At 33.6% G+C, this 17790-nt stretch overlaps 1 protein-coding gene and 1 long non-coding RNA gene across 2 annotated transcripts in view; one reads left to right on the top strand and one right to left on the bottom strand.

Moving 5' to 3' along the window:
- mAChR-B (muscarinic acetylcholine receptor) overlaps positions 1–17790 on the bottom strand; it is a 307231-nt gene that overhangs the window by 18274 nt on the left and 271167 nt on the right. Inside the window, exon 3 of the mRNA XM_074115997.1 lies at positions 1128–1253. Coding sequence (XP_073972098.1) covers positions 1128–1253 — 126 coding nt within the window. The remainder of the gene's footprint in view (positions 1–1127; positions 1254–17790) is intronic.
- LOC141448010 (uncharacterized) overlaps positions 3343–17790 on the top strand; it is a 54370-nt gene continuing 39922 nt past the window's right edge. Inside the window, exon 1 of the long non-coding RNA XR_012454787.1 lies at positions 3343–3515. This is a non-coding gene — a long non-coding RNA (uncharacterized lncRNA). The remainder of the gene's footprint in view (positions 3516–17790) is intronic.

Genomic DNA, 17790 nt, shown 5'->3' with positions numbered 1-17790 from the left:
AATAAATAAGTATTTACAAAAAGTGAAAATCAAAATAACAATAAAAATTAAGGAAATAAGTTAAAACAATTTAAAATTTAAAGATAGATAGGGAAGGAGCATGGCGGACAGATGATGGCAAGGAGTTCCAGAGAGAGGTAGCACGTATTAGGAAGGATTTGTCAAAGGATGAGGTACGGTGAGAGGGAATATAGAGATCGGATGAGCGAGATCTGGTACTAAGGGAATGCATCGAGGATTTAAACTTAAGGAGTTGAAAAATATTGGAATTAGTGCGCTGAAAAGAGATTTTCTTTTAAAGTATTTACAAAAAAAATAAAAAAAGTTTCAGATTACACGAATGCAATAAGTATACTATGAAAGTCGTTAGGCCGAATTTCGAGCAAATCTCGAAGAAGTGAAAAATTCGTAAAGTAGGAAGAACAACCCAACTCTCGTAAAAGTCTAATCTCCTTTGCAGATTTATATCAGTTACAATGAAACTGTACTGCATTTATTTTGTCACGAGTGAAGAGAGCTGGTCTAGCCCAGTCTCACCAGTCTGAAATTAAAAAGAAGGACAGTAGGGGCAGCTCTAACTTGTGGGTACAATAGACTCTATGGATCGGGGCGGAGAGCCTAGACTTTCTGCGAACACTCTGAACTTATAAGGAACTTAATAATAATAAAATAGAATAAATTATAACTTTGCGATACGGAAACGGTGAATATTGGTCCTTTTTTAATTAAAGTCCAATACATCATTTGGGAAAACATCGACCATAGAATGAAAAAAAAAAAAATACATATATAAATAAATATAACACAAAATTACCTTCCAACCATCTAACAAGAAGAAATAGGATAAAAATTTAAAACCTGTACGAAGCAAATGTAACCTTATTGATTGCAACATTATAAAATTGCATCAGGTTAAAACCACATCATTATTTCATAACCATATCATTTATAGTTTACAGATATTATAGAAAAATAAATTTCAGCATGTTTCTACAAAAAAATAAATAAATAAATAGAACTACAAAGTCTTTAATTACTGAGTTTAACTCATTTATTAAAATTGCTGAAATTAGAAGAGAAAAGTTTACTCTGAACATTAAAAATAAAAATTAGAAATGCCAAAATACCTGTCGGCTGAATCCCATATTGAATTGTAAGCTGCAGGTGAAAGGTTGAACGTATAACGACATTGTTCTGTGAAAAGTCTTTGATAGACGTAACGGCACAATCTTTCCTTTTGTTTCACCAGCTTCCTGAAAATAAAATAAACAAATGAGCAATTAGTAGTGGAAAAAAATAAATAATAAAACTGGCTGAAAAGTAAGTAATGGCAAAGCGTAGCAATAAATTAAATCGGGAGCTACAGAAACTGATAAGATCATCTGAGAAGAAGGAATTAATATTAGTATATTTTGAGGCAAAACTATGATGAAAACTATAAACTGTAATCAAGATATCCTATCAGATCTTTTCAGGACCTCTTCCAAGCCTTTTTTTCTCTAAGATATCCATAATGATTCAACAGAGGATATTTCGATTTCCAATATTCGTCAGATGTTCAGGCTTCTAGAAATGGAGTCTTCTCCAACACCCGTTAAGAATCTGCAATAGCTTTCATGTTCTATAAAACCAAGAGGTGCTCAACTTTTACTATCTAATTTTTTTTTTGTATAATAAGTCTACACGTTTACTTAATTCAGTTCTCATGCTTTAAACTAAGATAATTAATTACTGTCAAGCGAGACCTCTTAGGTCCACTTTTCCACACTTTTTAAGTAACTTTGGCCATTATGAGAAAAAGCAAACAGATAATTTTTTGGGTTTAAAATTATTTTTTACCAACACTTATACTTCATTCATTAATTCACTTCCATTAAAAGTAAATGTGCTTCTCATGCTGGCCAATGAAGCCCTATTATACCGGTTACTTTAATAAAATGTCATCACAATTAAATTTATTCGTTATTTCATTTCGTTAATAATTAAATCAAAATGTACATTTAATAAATATTTCACTCCAAAACATTTGCTTTCTAAAAAAAAATCATGTTTAAACGGGCCTTAATTAGACTCTCATAATTGGACATCTCTTTTTTCCAGCAATTTGAGAGGATTTATTTTTCTCTTAATATCGATCCATCCATATTCTAATTGATCCTGCTGCTCATCTGGCCAACCTCTTTTTAGACTTGTCCATGCTGTACTCTGTTGCAACTTTGCACAATGATTATAAAATAGTCGTTACTACTACTGAAACAGAACTTAACAGGCTTACTAGTACAAAATTCCTCTGAATAGAGCACCCTACTATTATTTAACAGCAAAATTTTCCACTGATCTCATATTTTGGGATGCGTTATAACGCCAAATATATTTTTTTTCAGGCTTCGATCCTCAAGAGTAAAAGTAGCATCGACTCTTTAAATTTGCACTGATTAGCTGAATTCACTAAATCACTTCAAATAAACAATTTAGAACCATAAAAGTGGGATAGAAAGAAGCACTACCGGATGGCTGGGGGAATACTTTAAATCAAAAATTTACTTTAAATTTAAATTTGAACTTTCTGAAGTCTATGTAATTTAAGTTTAAAGATCGTGGGGAATTTTTTTGGTTCATCTTAAACAACTCTTGTGACAAGGCCAGGATTTGGAAGTTATGATTGTAGGTTATGTATAACTAAGAAGGGATATGTTGAGATTGTATGATGATTTTGTCGGCTAATGATAAGGTGTAGTTGAAGATAGAGAGGATGAGTTGTCAGTCACAAAGTTTGGGTAAAGTAAAGGAGTAAATATGCTCTCTTATAGAACTCGTAGCAATTCTATATTATCAAGTGGTAAAATATGCTACCCGATACTCCTTCAGGAGAAAAAGTTTCTGTAGTTCTTCCCGGAGTTTTTTCCTCAACTTTTCTCAGTTTTTTGTATGGAATAATAAGTTTTTATTTTATTTATTTTTTAAAAAAGAATGTTAGACCTTTTATTTCACTAATTGTAGTCAGAGAATGTCAATAATCTATTTAAATCTAGGATGGAGAAATGATAGACAAATAAAACTCTACTAGATAACATTTTGTTTAGTTTGTCCTACCTTACGACTCCATTTATCCAATCTGTCTCCCCTATCTCAGTAAGCGTGATGTAAACATTCTTCCATCTTGTCTCTTGCAGCCATTTGTCACTCTATTTGGCTGATGAAGATAAAATGTGCCAGTCAAAGGAGAAAAAAAAGAGAAGAAAAACAGAAGTAGTAACACTCAGAAGTCTTACTATTTGACTGTAAAGGTTACCCTTGAAGGTTATAACTATCCATCCAAACAGGTTATCAATCAGAGTAGGTTAGGGTTGTCGCTTTCAAGCTTTGTAGATGTAAAACTGCATCAAATTATTGTTTTATTTCTTGCATTTTTTTTTTTTTTAACGCGTTAGTTTAATAGATCAACAAATTAACACAAATAAGGTAAACATTGATGCTGTTACAGATTTTCTTGAATGCTACATGCACAACAGTGGGTAAGTTAATCGTCTTATATTCACTCTTTATACAATGTTCGCGAGTAGGTACCCGTGCTCTTGTTTGACAGTAAAAAATCAAATTGATGTAGAAAACAAACGTAAGAAGCACTCTGCTGTCTTAACTTCTGGCTGCAATAGAATTAAGAGAACTAAATGTGCTGCAGTGCAACCAATAATAATAAAATATTTGAGGACCTCTCAGACTTTCTATTACAAATAATTCTTCAAGGTTGTAACTTGTACGCTTTTACCTCTTTTTAGAAGCCTCTCTAAAGACATCATTGTTCTTAAGAAGTGACTAATCCAAAGTGGATGAACTTGCAATACCCCAACAACTTTCTTCTTTCTTCCTTTGGATATTTTTACTATTTTATTGTTCCGTAATTCTGCACTTCAGACTTAGATAAAGTAAAAAAAAAAAAGGAAAACATCAACCACAATTCCTTCGACTATATTCAAACAATCATCAATCATTTTGTTTAAAATAGGGTCGATAAAATATGGCCGCACTTTATCTATGAAATATTAGTTCAGTGGAGGCAAGAGCGATATTAAATTCTCATATATCTGCTTATAGAAAGCTTTGCTAACGAGTTATTTTACCAAAAACAAGATAAAATAACCTCTACAAAATCACGCCAGAAGCTTCTTTGTTGGTTACAGCTAAGGAAGAAATGAATTTCCTCATGAGTTATCCTTCGCTTTTATTATAAAATAGGTCGTAAACTAGTCACCTCTCAAAGTGTACCTATATACAATAGATTATTAATTCCGTTTCATTGAATTAAATTTTTAACTTTTTTCAATTTTAAACTTTTCTATAGTTCTACTAGCAGTGTATGTCTTAATTTTTGCTAGCTGCTTTACTCTAGCAAGTTAAAAAAACAAATATATCTTTAGAAATAAAACTGAAACATTTACATTAAATGTTTAAACTCTCGGACCACGTTTTAGCGAGCCCACCTTTCTGAGCAAATCAAAACAAAAAATTTTCGATTAATTTTTTCAGAATTGAACTTTACAAGCATTATGACTCACTAAACCAAGATAGAGGTCCACCCTTAACACTCACATTTAACCGTGTTGGTGACTCACTAGACCTACATAGACCATCTCTCATTTTATAAGTTTTTCTAAACTTGCTATTTAGATATTTTAAGGTTTTACCACCTCTTTAGTGGTTTGATTATTGAATTTCTAAACAAACTTCCAATAACAAAAGCAATCAATACACTGGAAGTGCAATTTTAAAGAAAGGCTTTTCCTGTAATTTACTATGAATTTGCCAAACGGACTCATTTGAAGCTGATCAATTGGATCATTTGGACTGATTTGAGTGACGTACTTAAGCTTAAATGTCAGTTATGCTGTAATTTTTTACTTAATTAATATTTTGGTTCATAGGGAATGTATTGCACTCTATCACCATTATTATTAAATTGATAGTTTCTTTATGCAATTCTAAGTCACAAGAAAATTCCATTATATTCGTAAATTATGGTAAGAAAAAGTCTTGTGAGTGTCCATACGAGATTCTTTTCATGAGAAAGTGAAGTGAAACTGTCGAATATTGGCGAAAACTATTCGAAAACGATCTTAACTTAATAATAAATTTCTTGTAAATTGAGAATATTTTTTTGAAAAAATAATTTGTTTGAATTTTTTCTTAATATCTACCTAAGATTAATATTCTTTCTAAAAAACAAAGAAAAGTTAATAAAATATGAGAAAATGAAAGATATAGCAAAATAAGAGATAGGTATTGTAGCACCATTGTTAATACGTTTTAGCCCAGCCCATAACTGGTTTTCATTGGAAGGGGCGTGACAACACTAGAGGTGGGAGTGACCCGCCCACCGACCGCAACCGTACTACGCTGTGATTGGCTAGTGCTTTAAAATCAATGAAATAATTAATTTAAAAAAAAATTTCCAACATTTCTCCCATAGGTATTTGATAAACATTTGATTTAAACAATAAAAAAAAATCTCCTTTAAAACACGATAAATAATATTTCTTTTGGAATAATACTTCATCTTTTACCTAATTATCGTTAACAGAAACAAAAAAGTTAAGAATTTTTAATTTTTAGTCGTAAAATGATAAAAGATAAATGGGCATATTACAGACTTGTAAGCCGCCATTAAATAGGCGTTAAGCTTACATTACAGTCCAGCCGGTGGAGAACTCTAGTGGCAATTTCAGTAAACATAAATGCAGCTACTACAGCTGGGCTATTTCTTGATTTTCTCCTCAGTATTTTTTAGGTTTATAAATTGAATTTGCTCGGAAGGTTTTTTTTTTCTTGTTCAGTTCATGAAATAGTTTCTTAATCATCTTAGTAACTCACAAGACTTATATAGGTCTACTTTACACTCACAATTAACAATGTTGGTGACTCTCTAAACTTATATAGGTCTACTTTACACTCACAATTAACAATGTTGGTGACTCTCTAAACTTATATAGGTCTACCATACACCCTCAATTAACCATGTTGGTAACTCACAAGACTTATATAGGTCTACTTTACACTCACAATTAACAATGTTGGTGACTCTCTAAACTTATATAGGTCTACTTTACACTCACAATTAACAATGTTGGTGACTCTCTAAACTTATATAGGTCTACTTTACACTCACAATTAACAATGTTGGTGACTCTCTAAACTTATATAGGTCTACTTTACACTCACAATTAACAATGTTGGTGACTCTCTAAACTTATATAGGTCTACTTTACACTCACAATTAACAATGTTGGTGACTCTCTAAACTTATATAGGTCTACTTTACACTCACAATTAACAATGTTGGTGACTCTCTAAACTTATATAGGTTAACCTTACACCCACAATTAACCAAGTTGGAAACTCACAAGACTTTTATAGGTCTACCTTACACTCACATTTAACCATGATGGTAACTCACAAGACTTATATAGGGCAACCTTACACTCACATTTAACCATGTTGGCGATTTACTAGACTTATAAAAAACTATCTTGGTTATTTAAAATTTTAATTCTTAATGTTGAATTTAACAGTATATTCAATTCACAACCTTACGTTATTTTGTTTGGTGTGATTAATGGAAAAAAAAGTGAGAGCTTACTATTTAAGGAGATATATCAATACTGTACTAAACAGTGATTGGAAATTTAGTACCTATAGTATTATTATAAGCCAATGTTTTTGCGATAGGCAGAAAAAAAAAAAGAATAATAGAATATTTAAACTTGAAATAATAGCCTAAAATATTATCGATAATATGGTTTTTGAAACTGTGTTCACACAAAAATCACCAACACTTTTGTAAAGTGGAGTGTTCACCATTTTGTATGGATATTTGGACGTACAAAAAGCACAGGTGCTGACAATGTACGGCTAGGAAAAATCTTGAGAAGCATTTTTGAACCAGATGATTGCTTCTATAGAAATAGAAGAAACGATGAGCTAAGAAAGCATTATAAAGAGTACGATTTGACCCAATTGAAAGCTGAGAAGGCTGCCTTCTTAGTAAAGGGAACATCACCATTAATGGGGTAAAAGGAGAATGCTAGTTGAGGCAGTTTTTCCATGGTATTGTTGGCGAGGATAAAAGGCACCTTTTTTGAGGTCTCCTTAGTTCGAAAACCAATTGTTTGTTGTGTAGGTGTTTTCAACGTAATCAAAAAAAAAAAGGAAGTCGCTTAAAGTTCAAATTTTCTACATTGGAAATCAGAAATCAGCTTTTGGACTAAATTAGTCTATCTGAAATGAAAATTTACTCAACAAAAATTTTTTTGGTTTTTAGCAAATTTTCTTAAATAAAATAATTTCAACAAAATTTTACTACGTAAATCATATGAGTGTTCCACACAGGAAATATAATTTTTTTTTTTTTTAATTTTCCGAGATCAATTACTTCTTTGACAGAAGTATAATACGTACAAGACAGACAATACTCTACTTCAATTTCCGGTCAGGCAAATAATGTTTCCGACCAAAGTTCAGTTACTTCGAAAAGGGCTTTTCCAAGTAAATAACCAATCCCTATTGGTTGGCTGTAGATAGTTCTTATGAAACTTTGCCAACAGCTCCTCCTTTTTTTCTCCTCTTCTTCCAGGAATATGTCAAACTAAAAAGTACTCCACTTGTCTAACCATCAAATGAATAATTTCTTTCTCTCCAACAATTTCCCAATATATATGGTGGAAAGTTATTTTCCAATAAAATGTTAGATACAAGTGTGCAATGGCGGATTGGGTAATAAATTTCTCTTTTTTTCTGTTTCTAACTTCTGTTATTTCTCTGTTAAATTCTTGTTATTTTTTATTATTTTTTTTAAATGCAATTATTCGATCAATCGAATTTGATATATCAATCGATTATGATGGTCTTTAACGTCTATGAGCATTGCCTAGCTGTGATTTTATATTAAAAAGGTTGCTAACAAAAAAATCAATGTTTTTATTCGAAAAGAAATTTAAAGGCAATTTATTTTTAGGTTAAAGATTATTTTAAAATTTAAATACAGGGTGGAGCAAAAGGTATGAACCGGTTTTAAAGGGTTGTAAAACAAAAACAATTCAACTTACAGAAATTACGAGGGTCGTTTGAAAAGTCCGTGCAAAAATAAAAACTACTTAATTTTTTGGGGTAAACCTTTTTTATTTTTCAACATAGTCTCCTTTTAGGCTTATACACTTCGTCCAACGCTGCTCTAGTTTGTTGATCCCTTCCGAATAATAGGATTTGTCCAAGTCTGAAAAATAGCCATTCGTTTCTGCAATCACCTCCTCGTTTGAATAAAATCTTTTTCCCGCCAGCCATTTCTTCATATTGGGGAACAAATAGTAGTCCGAGGGAGCCAAGTCTGGAGAATAGGGGGGATGTGAAACGAGTTGGAACCCTATTTCCATTAATTTTGCGACCACAACTGCTGAGGTGTGAGCTGGTGCGTTGTCGTGATGGAAAAGGACTTTTTTGTGGGCCAATCGTGGGCGTTTTTCTTGCAGCTCGGTTTTCAAACGGTCCAATAACGATGAATAATATGCACCTGTAATAGTTTTACCCTTTTCCAGATAGTCGATGAGGATTATTCCTTGCGAATCCCAAAAGACAGTCGCCATAATCTTTCCGGCCATAATCTTCGCCTTTTTTTGGCGCAGATTCCCCCTTGGTAACCCATTGTTTAGATTGTTCTTTGGTCTCAGGAGTGTAGTGATGTATCCATGTTTCATCCACAGAGACGAAACGACGCTTAAAGTCCTGCGGATTCTTCTAGAACAGCTGCAAACCATCCTTGCAATACTTCACACGATTTCGTTTTTGGTCAAGCGTGAGCAATCGCGGCACCCATCTTGCGGATAGCTTTGTCATGTCCAAATGTTGATGCAAAATATTATGTACCCGTTCATTCGAGATGCCCACAACACTAGCAATCTCACGCACCTTCACTCTTCTGTCATCCATCACCATATCATGGATTTTATCAATGATTTCTGGAGTAGTAACCTCAACAGGGCGTCCAGAACGTTCAGCGTCACTTGTGTCCATATGGCCACACCGAAAATTTTGAAACCACTTATAAACTGTTCTAATCGAAGGTGCAGAGTCACCATAATGTTTATCAAGCTTCTCTTTAGTCTCCTGAGGCGTTTTGCCTTTCATAAAGTAGTGTTTAATCAACACACGAAATTCTTTTTCGTCCATTTTTTGAAAATCACTCGACTTCCTCGATTCAAACGAATGCCAAACACAAAGAAATAGACCGATCTGGCTGAAACTTGGTGTGTGTTCTTCCAAGAGATGCTACTAACTAAACATAACCTCGATACGCGCCAGTGCTATCTCTCTGACTTTGCACGGACTTTTCAAACGACCCTCGTATGTTTATATTGTTTAATTCAGTACAGAATCTAGTTTTTTAGATTAAGTTTCGAAAGATGATATCACGTAGGTGGCGGCCGTCAGCCGCGATGCACTCTTGAAGGCGAATTCTGAAGTTTTCAACCGCTCTGCTGCACATTTGATGGGCTAATGAAAACCCAAGGGAAATTCACCAGAGGCCACTTCACTCCCCTAAAGTGACTGTATGGTGTGCAGTATCCCAATTTAAGATTATTGGTCCTTACTTTTTCGAGGATAATGGGCGAACTGTCACTGTCACCGCTGAGCGCTATGTGACAATATTGGAAGAGTTTTTTTGAACCTGAGCTGGAAGAATTGAGTGAAGCAACTAATCTGGGAGACATCTGGTTCCAACAGGACGGGGCTACATCCCACACTGCTAGGATTTCAATGGCGAGATTAAGGCAAGTGTTCCCCCAGCGCCTCGTCTCTTTAAGGGGTGACGTCGAGTGGCCTGCGCGCTCACCAGATTTGAGCATTTGTGATTTTTTTTCTTTGGGGGTACATAAAGGAAAAAGTTTTTAAACATCGTCCACATACCCAGGAAGAACTTAAGGACAGAATCAGAGAGGAAGTTACGGCAATACCCATCGAAATTGGGCAGAAGAGCGGTTGTAAACTTCAGAATTCGCCTTCAAAAGTGCATCGCGGCTGACGGCCTTTCATGACGGATGATCTTTCAAACTTAATGTAAAAAAACTAGATTCTGTACTGAATTAAACAATATAAACGTAATTTCAGTAAGTTGAATTGTTTTTGTTTTACATCCCTTTAAAACCGGTTCATACCTTTTGCCCCACCCTGTATGTTTGTACGTAATGTAATTTGGTCTTCACGTAACTGTAAATGTTATGTTTGTATTTTTAAATGAATAAATAATTAATAATTTTTAGAAATTAAGTGAAATGTGTCACTACCATTATGTCGGATACATCAACTTAGTTAAGAAACAGTAGGTTGTAGAAGCCATGGTAGCCGAGCGGTTATAGGCTAGACCCGCAAAGCTAAGATGTATTGCGGTACTAGTCTAGCCCTTGGATTTTATTTAATGGTTAATATGAGAAATTTATAGTAAAGTATGTTAGGCTGTTATAAGCTTGACCCGCAAAGCTAAGATGTATTGCGGTACTAGTCTAGCCCTTGGATTATATTTAATAGCTAATATGAGAAATTTACAGTAAAGTATGTTTGCTAGTTGCCTTCATACACGACACCTAATTTGGCAGTTGGATGTAAAGCCTGTCTGAAAAAAATAGGCATTACTTTACTTTACAGTATGTTGTGTCCAACAAGAATTCACAATTCAGTTTCTAACGATTTACGTTAAAATATTTTTGTTCAAAAATAACAGGAGTGAGGAAGTAATCAAAAATACTTTTTTTTTTTCTTCGAAATTGGAGAATCATAAAACAGATAATTTAGTGAAATAGCTAAAAACCATCATCATTTTAATGTCTATCGTAACAATGATGTTTAAAAAAAAAAAAAAAATATTTCATCAGGTAATATCGATCGGATCCCAGCGTGTGGATTGCCTTTCGATATCATCATAATAATAATGGGCTAATCTTCCTTATTCTTCTAATAGCTTTATAATGGATTCAACCACTCATGGATCGATAACTTTTTTTTATTTAGGTAATTTTAAAAAATCAATAAATTAACCAAATGGTATCAGTTTTGAAATGAAAGATCAACAATAAGTTACGAGACATTTGGCTGAAAAAAAAATACTATAATGTGAAATTACAGTTACCCTGAAATCAATGAATAATCGTAAGACTATTGGAGGATGGAAACTGAAAACCTGATAGATCTATCGATTTCAGTTGTAAAACTAATCGCAATCAAGCCCAACTTTCGCCAAGGATTCATTTGAAAATAAATTTTTAGTCCTTTACTAGTGCTAATTCGTACTCGCAGCACTGACTGTCAATTAAATTCAAAAACATGTTCTTGCACCCGTTTCTACAACCAAATCCTGATTTACTATACTCTTCTATGGTAAAGATATTTTTCTTTTAACAGTGACTAACCAAAAATGTATTATCTTATAATATACAAAAGACTATATTATATATTGTTGGTAAAAAGTAAAAGCGCAACCAATTTACACTCACTTGCTTTAGAAGTGAGTGTCAATGTCAGGAGAAAACGGAAGAAGAAAATGGAGGAAATCTTATACAATAGTTTTCACTTTACACCTTGTGTTAGTGCGCGTGTGTGCATGTAGAGAGAGACAGAGAGAGAGATGGTGAAGAGGGAGAGAGAAATCATATATTGTACCTGAAGTTATTGTAGTGGAATAAAGATACATTATATATTTTTCTCTTTCTTTTACTTTTCCTTACACACAACAAAGAAAAATATCGTGACAGTGCAGATTTTACTTTTTGTGTTTATCACCGGAAATATACACGTTTACAGGAAGCAATGCTAACTAGATATCGTTAAATTTGACCGTCTAAAGTAATGTTTAACGCATCTTTGATCGGTTTCAAACTTTAAAGACATCAACAAAGTTTGATTAATCAGTTTAGTGTAGATCAGCGTTTCCCAACGTGTGGTACGCGAGTTGCTGGTTGGTGGTACGCGAAAAATAATCAATAATGGCGGACATTAAAAATTAAATCATAAAAATATCATAGAAACGTTTTTTCCAAAATAATACATAAAAATTATTTTAACTAATAATATTATACTGTAAAGTTGTTAATATGTACAGTAATAAAGTAAGTCTGTCTCAAGATATACGAGAAAATATAATAGCACATTTAACTGGATTCAAATTGTCTTTCATGGAGTATTTTCCAAAACCCGAAAACACAAATGATAATTGGATTTCAAACCGCTTCTATAAAGAAAATTTAGGAAAAGCTACGTCATTACCATTAAAAGATAAAGAAAATTTAATAGAATTATCATGTGACAGAACTTAAATGATAACTATGTATGGATCTGCTTAAAGAGATAATGAGTAAGCTCTATCCAAGCAACATTAAATTTAATTTAAAAAAAGTTTTAAAACTAAGATCTTACAATTTACAGAGTTTATAAAGTGAACATGAACTTGGAACTCCTTTGTAACAGATACATTGTATCTCTATACAAATAAAGATAATAATAATAAAATAACACACTCGGAATAACAAATTTCACGAAATACAATCATTTTTACGAAGTAGTACAATTTAGCATGATGTATTACCAAGTGGTACGCGAGCCAAAAAAGTTTGGGAAACGCTGGTGTAGATAATCAGAGTTAATCAGCTTCCATGTTGGATGAATATCCAAAAACGGTCAAGGGATTCGAAATGATGGATAAAATCAGCGTAGTACCAATTCTATTCTGCAAAAAAAGTGGGCACAAAAGATTTGAACGCGTTAATTTTATCAATAAATTTAACCATTCTCAAATTGCCCATAAAAGATAATAATTTTTATCCCTTTTTGCGTAAGAAAGGATCTTAATTAAATAAACTCGTACAGGAGCGCCATTTGTGCAAAACAAAAATAAATTGTTGTTCATTATTTTTGATTTATAATTCCAATAGGATGAAAAAATAATTGCCATTTCAGTCGTGATACATTTATTATGCCGAGCTTTCGACCTAGGGACTAGGGTCATCTTCAGGGCTGTGGAACATGTTTACAGATTGTTAACAATGATTCTATTAAAATGAATATGTAGAATATAATGAAATTTACAAAAATTATTTACCTAGTTTAGAAAGTAATATTTTTACATCATTAGAGGGTTGGTGTGTCTTCTGTCTTGTCAGGACTGAGTGTGATCGGTCTGTGTGTGATATGTGCTAGGTTGTGTGGAAGTCAGTGTTGCCAATTGTCCAAGTATTTTGTAGTAAGTTTGCGTATATGTTGTTTAAATTGTTTGTGTCAGTTTTTAAATGTAAACTGTTTTCTGTCTTAGATTTGTATATCATTTTTAGCACTTACCCTTTTTTTGTGTGTTGGTTTCTGATTTAAGTATCTTTGTGTTTGGAAAATCGAAAGTGTGATGATTTTCTGTGTGCTGTGTAAGGAAAGTGCTGTGGTGTTCTTTTTTAGTTTTGTGACGTAAGACTGTCTTTTTTTTGTAAGTACTGTGATGTTTCGCCTATATATTCTTTGAGACAGTCTTTACATTCAATTTCGTATATAAGATTTGATTGTTTGTTCCATTTCAGTCTGGTCTTTTAGCTTCGAAAAAAATTGTCTTTTTGAGTTGTTGGTGTTTTTTGTAGTGATTATTGTGTTTGTAGTGTTCTATAGTAATGTTTTTAATTTGTTTGTGAGTGGTAGTGAGGCATATTTTTTGGGTACTATGGATAGGTTGGTGTCGTTGGGTGTTTGTAAGTTTGTTGTTGTTATAAAAAATAAAGATAAAAGAAAAGCCCAAAAAATGTGGAAACTCCCTTTAATAAAGAAGATTCTTATAATTTGATATGATCATAATTCTTTTGTTAACGGTAAAAAAAAATTCAATAAAATCTGTAAATAAATAAAGTGCAAATAAATAAATACATAACCGGTCATGTAATAAAATAAAGTTAATGGCATACAATAAATTTATTGATTCATAAAATTTCCACCATTTTCCACCGAACTCTCTACTTGGGGTAGTATTAATTAAAAATCCCCCCCTTCAACAAAAGAAAATAAATAACAAAAGGAGTTTTCACCATTACACTTTTTCCTGTAACCATCTCTTTCTAAGTATATAACTTGTTTTTCATATTAATTAATAACATCGTAATCATTTAACCCCCTCAAACCTATTTTATTACAATTAATAAATAACACTTTTTTGTTTCAATATAGGTTCGATTTTATGTTGGGTGCGCTATAAATGAGTAACCGTTATGAGGGTACATGCTGAAATTCAAAGCACTCTTAACTGGTTAAATACGGTACTTGTTATTTTAAGTCCTATACGCTACATTCAGCTGTGGGACTTAGTTTGAATATGCTCTTCATTATTCAAGGAAAATTTCTTAGTAGGTATTAGAAGTTGGATGCTAAGGATTAAAATTTAATCAGCTTCAGGGCTGTGAAAATTTTCTTGGACTGGAGGAGATGTTCGAATTTTTTTTTTTAACCTCAATTTTTAAGCCCACAAATTTTGGGCGTAATACGTCATTTTGGATTGTATTTATTAGGTCCGAATCTGTGGAACTCTCTTATCCGCCTCTACCAGACGCACAGTTCTTAAATATTTAAAACTGAAGTAGTTTTAAAAAAAAGCTAGGCCACCGGCTCTCTTTCGGAAATCTTCGAAAAGACGAGGCGTTCAAAAAAAGGAAAAATATTACCGAGTTCTCGTGTCATTTCGCCACTCAACTTCAGGCAACGATATCGTTGTATTCTTAAACAATTTATTGAATTTTCCTTTTCTATTTTTTCGAAACTTGCTTCTTGACATTCAAAACGTTCAAAAAAAATCTCGAAAGAAGGCAGGTGAAAAAATGTTACCTTTGGGAAACTGCAAAAGAGTCGGCACAATCACTTTTGGCTGTAATGCCTTTATTATAAGATTCGCTCCCATGCTGTGATCTAGTTTGAAAAGATTGTTCCTAACAAAATACTGTTTTTGGCATATTTTATTTAATTTTTTTTTCATCTACATCGCGGGAGTTCAAAAATAAGACTGTATCTGGCCGATCATGGATAGTAAAGTAAAGTAATCGCCTATTTTTTCAGGCGGGCTTTACGTCCAACTACCAAATTAGGTTCGTGGACGGAGGCGGCTAGCAAACATACTTTACTATAAATTTCTCATATTAACCATTAAATAAAATCTAAGGCCTAAGACCGGGAATCGAACCCAGTACCACAATATATATTAGCTTTACAGGTCTCGCCTCTAACCGCACCGTAGCGCCTACGATCATGGATAATGGAGCAGAGTATTCCAGACTTCCAGCTGAGAGTATTTTAAACTATTAAATAATTATATACAAGGTCTGTAAATGAAGTAATGAGACTGATTCTTTAAATTTTTTGTATTCAAAAAGAATTACAATTCTATATTGTCACCTTCAAAATAACTTCCTTCTGAAGCCACACAGCGCTGGAAACGTTTCTTCCACTCCTCATAGCAGTGCTCGAACTCCGATATTGGAATAGCCTTCAGCTGGTCGGTTACAGCCCAGGTTGAATGTTTTCGACTGTCCCCAAATGAGTTCCCTTCAGGTGATTTTTCAACTTCGGGAAGAGAAAAAAAGTCACAAGGACTCAAGTCAGGCGAATAAGGAGGCTGAGGAGCCGCAGGAATGTTTTTACTGGCCAAAAACTCGTTTATTAAAATTGCTGTGTGACAAGGAACATTATCGTGATGCAACACCCACTTGTTCTTGATGTTTGGTCTCACACGAATGGCCCTTTTTCGAAGTTTTTCAAGAACCTCTTGGTAAAAGTGTTGATTGACCGTTTGACCTTGAGGTAGAAACTCTTTGTGGACGAAACTTCGGAAACTTGTGGCTCTTCAGCCTTCTTATTCGCCTGACTTGAGTCCTTGTGACTTTTTTTCTCTTCCCGAAGTTGAAAAATCACCTCTAGGGAACTCATTTTGGGACAGTCGAAAACATTCAAACGGCTGTAACTGACCAGCTGAAGGCTATATTCAATATCGGAGTTCGAGCACTGCTATGAGGAGTGGAAGAAACGTCTCCAGCGCTGTGTGGCTTCAGAAGGAAGTTATTTTGAAGGTGACAATATAGAATTGTAATTCTTTTTGAATAAAAAAAATCAGTCTCATTACTTAATTTACAGACCTCGTATACAAAGAATAAAAAGGGAAATAATAATAATAATAATAAATTTTGTTTTATAACACTAAAATATAAGTTAAAAAAATACTAGAACCAAAATCAGATTAAATTTGAATATTTCATTTTAAATTATTTCTTTAAATTGCTAGATTAAAGGACTGACAATTATTTCTTTTAATGAAATGAATTCATAATTTCTTGGTAAATTGTATGATAGGGTGCTGGAATGAGGAAAGAGTTGCTCACTGCGAGTAGATCGCTGCGAGCAACTCGACACAGTATCCATTAACTTGGCGAACTATTTCTGCTGCATACTAATATGGCTGGATTGTAATAATTTTCAATTGTTGATTTGTTGCGCTGCTACAATATTACATAGTGAATTACAATCGAATTAAATATTCCATGAATTAGTTGGGAACGACAACATGGATACATTGTTATTGCACACTATATTCCCGTTGCTAAAGTAACTGGAATGTAATTTAAGCAATATATTGTTATCTACTCATTAAAATTCCCAAGGCCTTCTTGAAACTTAATGCTAGTTTCAATCATGTTCACGAAATAAGAGGACTATTTTTTTTTTTAAAAAAAAAAGTTTGTCGTCCTAGAACCATCCCCTTAAAAAAAAATTAAAATTAAATTTTTCATCGAAAGAATTTGAAACAAAAGCAATAAGTATCGATCGATTTTATATCGATTAAATTCAACTTAAGGGAAACAATTTATTTCTGGAATAAAACATGGATAAAAATAATGTTTACATTATTTATTTAAATATTTTCTTGGATAGTGTAAAAAAAAGAAGGTTTTCTCCAGCCAGGTTTGCGCAAACTACTGGATTAACTATGATGACGTTTTCATAGAGTGGTTTCCCATGGACGGAGAACGCTATACTAATTTGGTTGCAAAGATAGTCGTTGCACTGCACCACCGAGGATGTAGCCCAAATGAGGCTAGCATTGATTGTGGATAGTTGCTGCTATTACGTATGTATGTAATGATGACAAATAAGCGGAAGCCAAAATTCTACATAAGAATAATATGAACATCAAGGGAGTATCCGGAAATGAAATAAACTGCACGGGAAAGACCAGACTTTCCTGTGTTAAGATTAAAAAGAAGACCAATTACTGCCCAGCCAATTGGGAGCTCAATGAGATTAGATTATTTTAGATTTAAAATGACGGGGAGGGTCCCTATCCCTACGGCACCGCAGCCACAAGAGGCTTATTGTGCCTTCCCCTTAAGTCTAATAGGTGAAACCTCCCCTTCTAAGAAGGTCGAGAGCTTTCCCTACTAGTTCCTTCTGCGCTATTATCTCCTTTGGCCTCGAAAGTTCCAAAGATGTCGTAGCGCAGTCTCTCAATCGAACAACAGGTGAGAGGCCGTTTCCTCCTCCTCCTGGCACAATCTGCACAATGGTTCCAAGCTAATAAGCCCTATCTTGTGCAGGTGCTTTCTGAACCTTCCGAGCCCTGTGAATAGGCCTGTAATCAGAGTGATCTGATTCCTGCCCAAACCTAGAGTCACTTTAGTTCTTTGTTTGCACAACAAGGGCATGACCCTCTTGCTGTGTTTGACCCCAGGAAGCATCACCCAG

This window comes from Rhodnius prolixus, unplaced genomic scaffold, assembly GCF_049639745.1.
Source record: "Rhodnius prolixus isolate KJV_2025 unplaced genomic scaffold, Rpr scaffold_13, whole genome shotgun sequence".
Taxonomy (NCBI): Eukaryota; Metazoa; Arthropoda; class Insecta; order Hemiptera; family Reduviidae; genus Rhodnius; species Rhodnius prolixus.
This window is presented reverse-complemented; position numbering and strand designations above follow the sequence as displayed.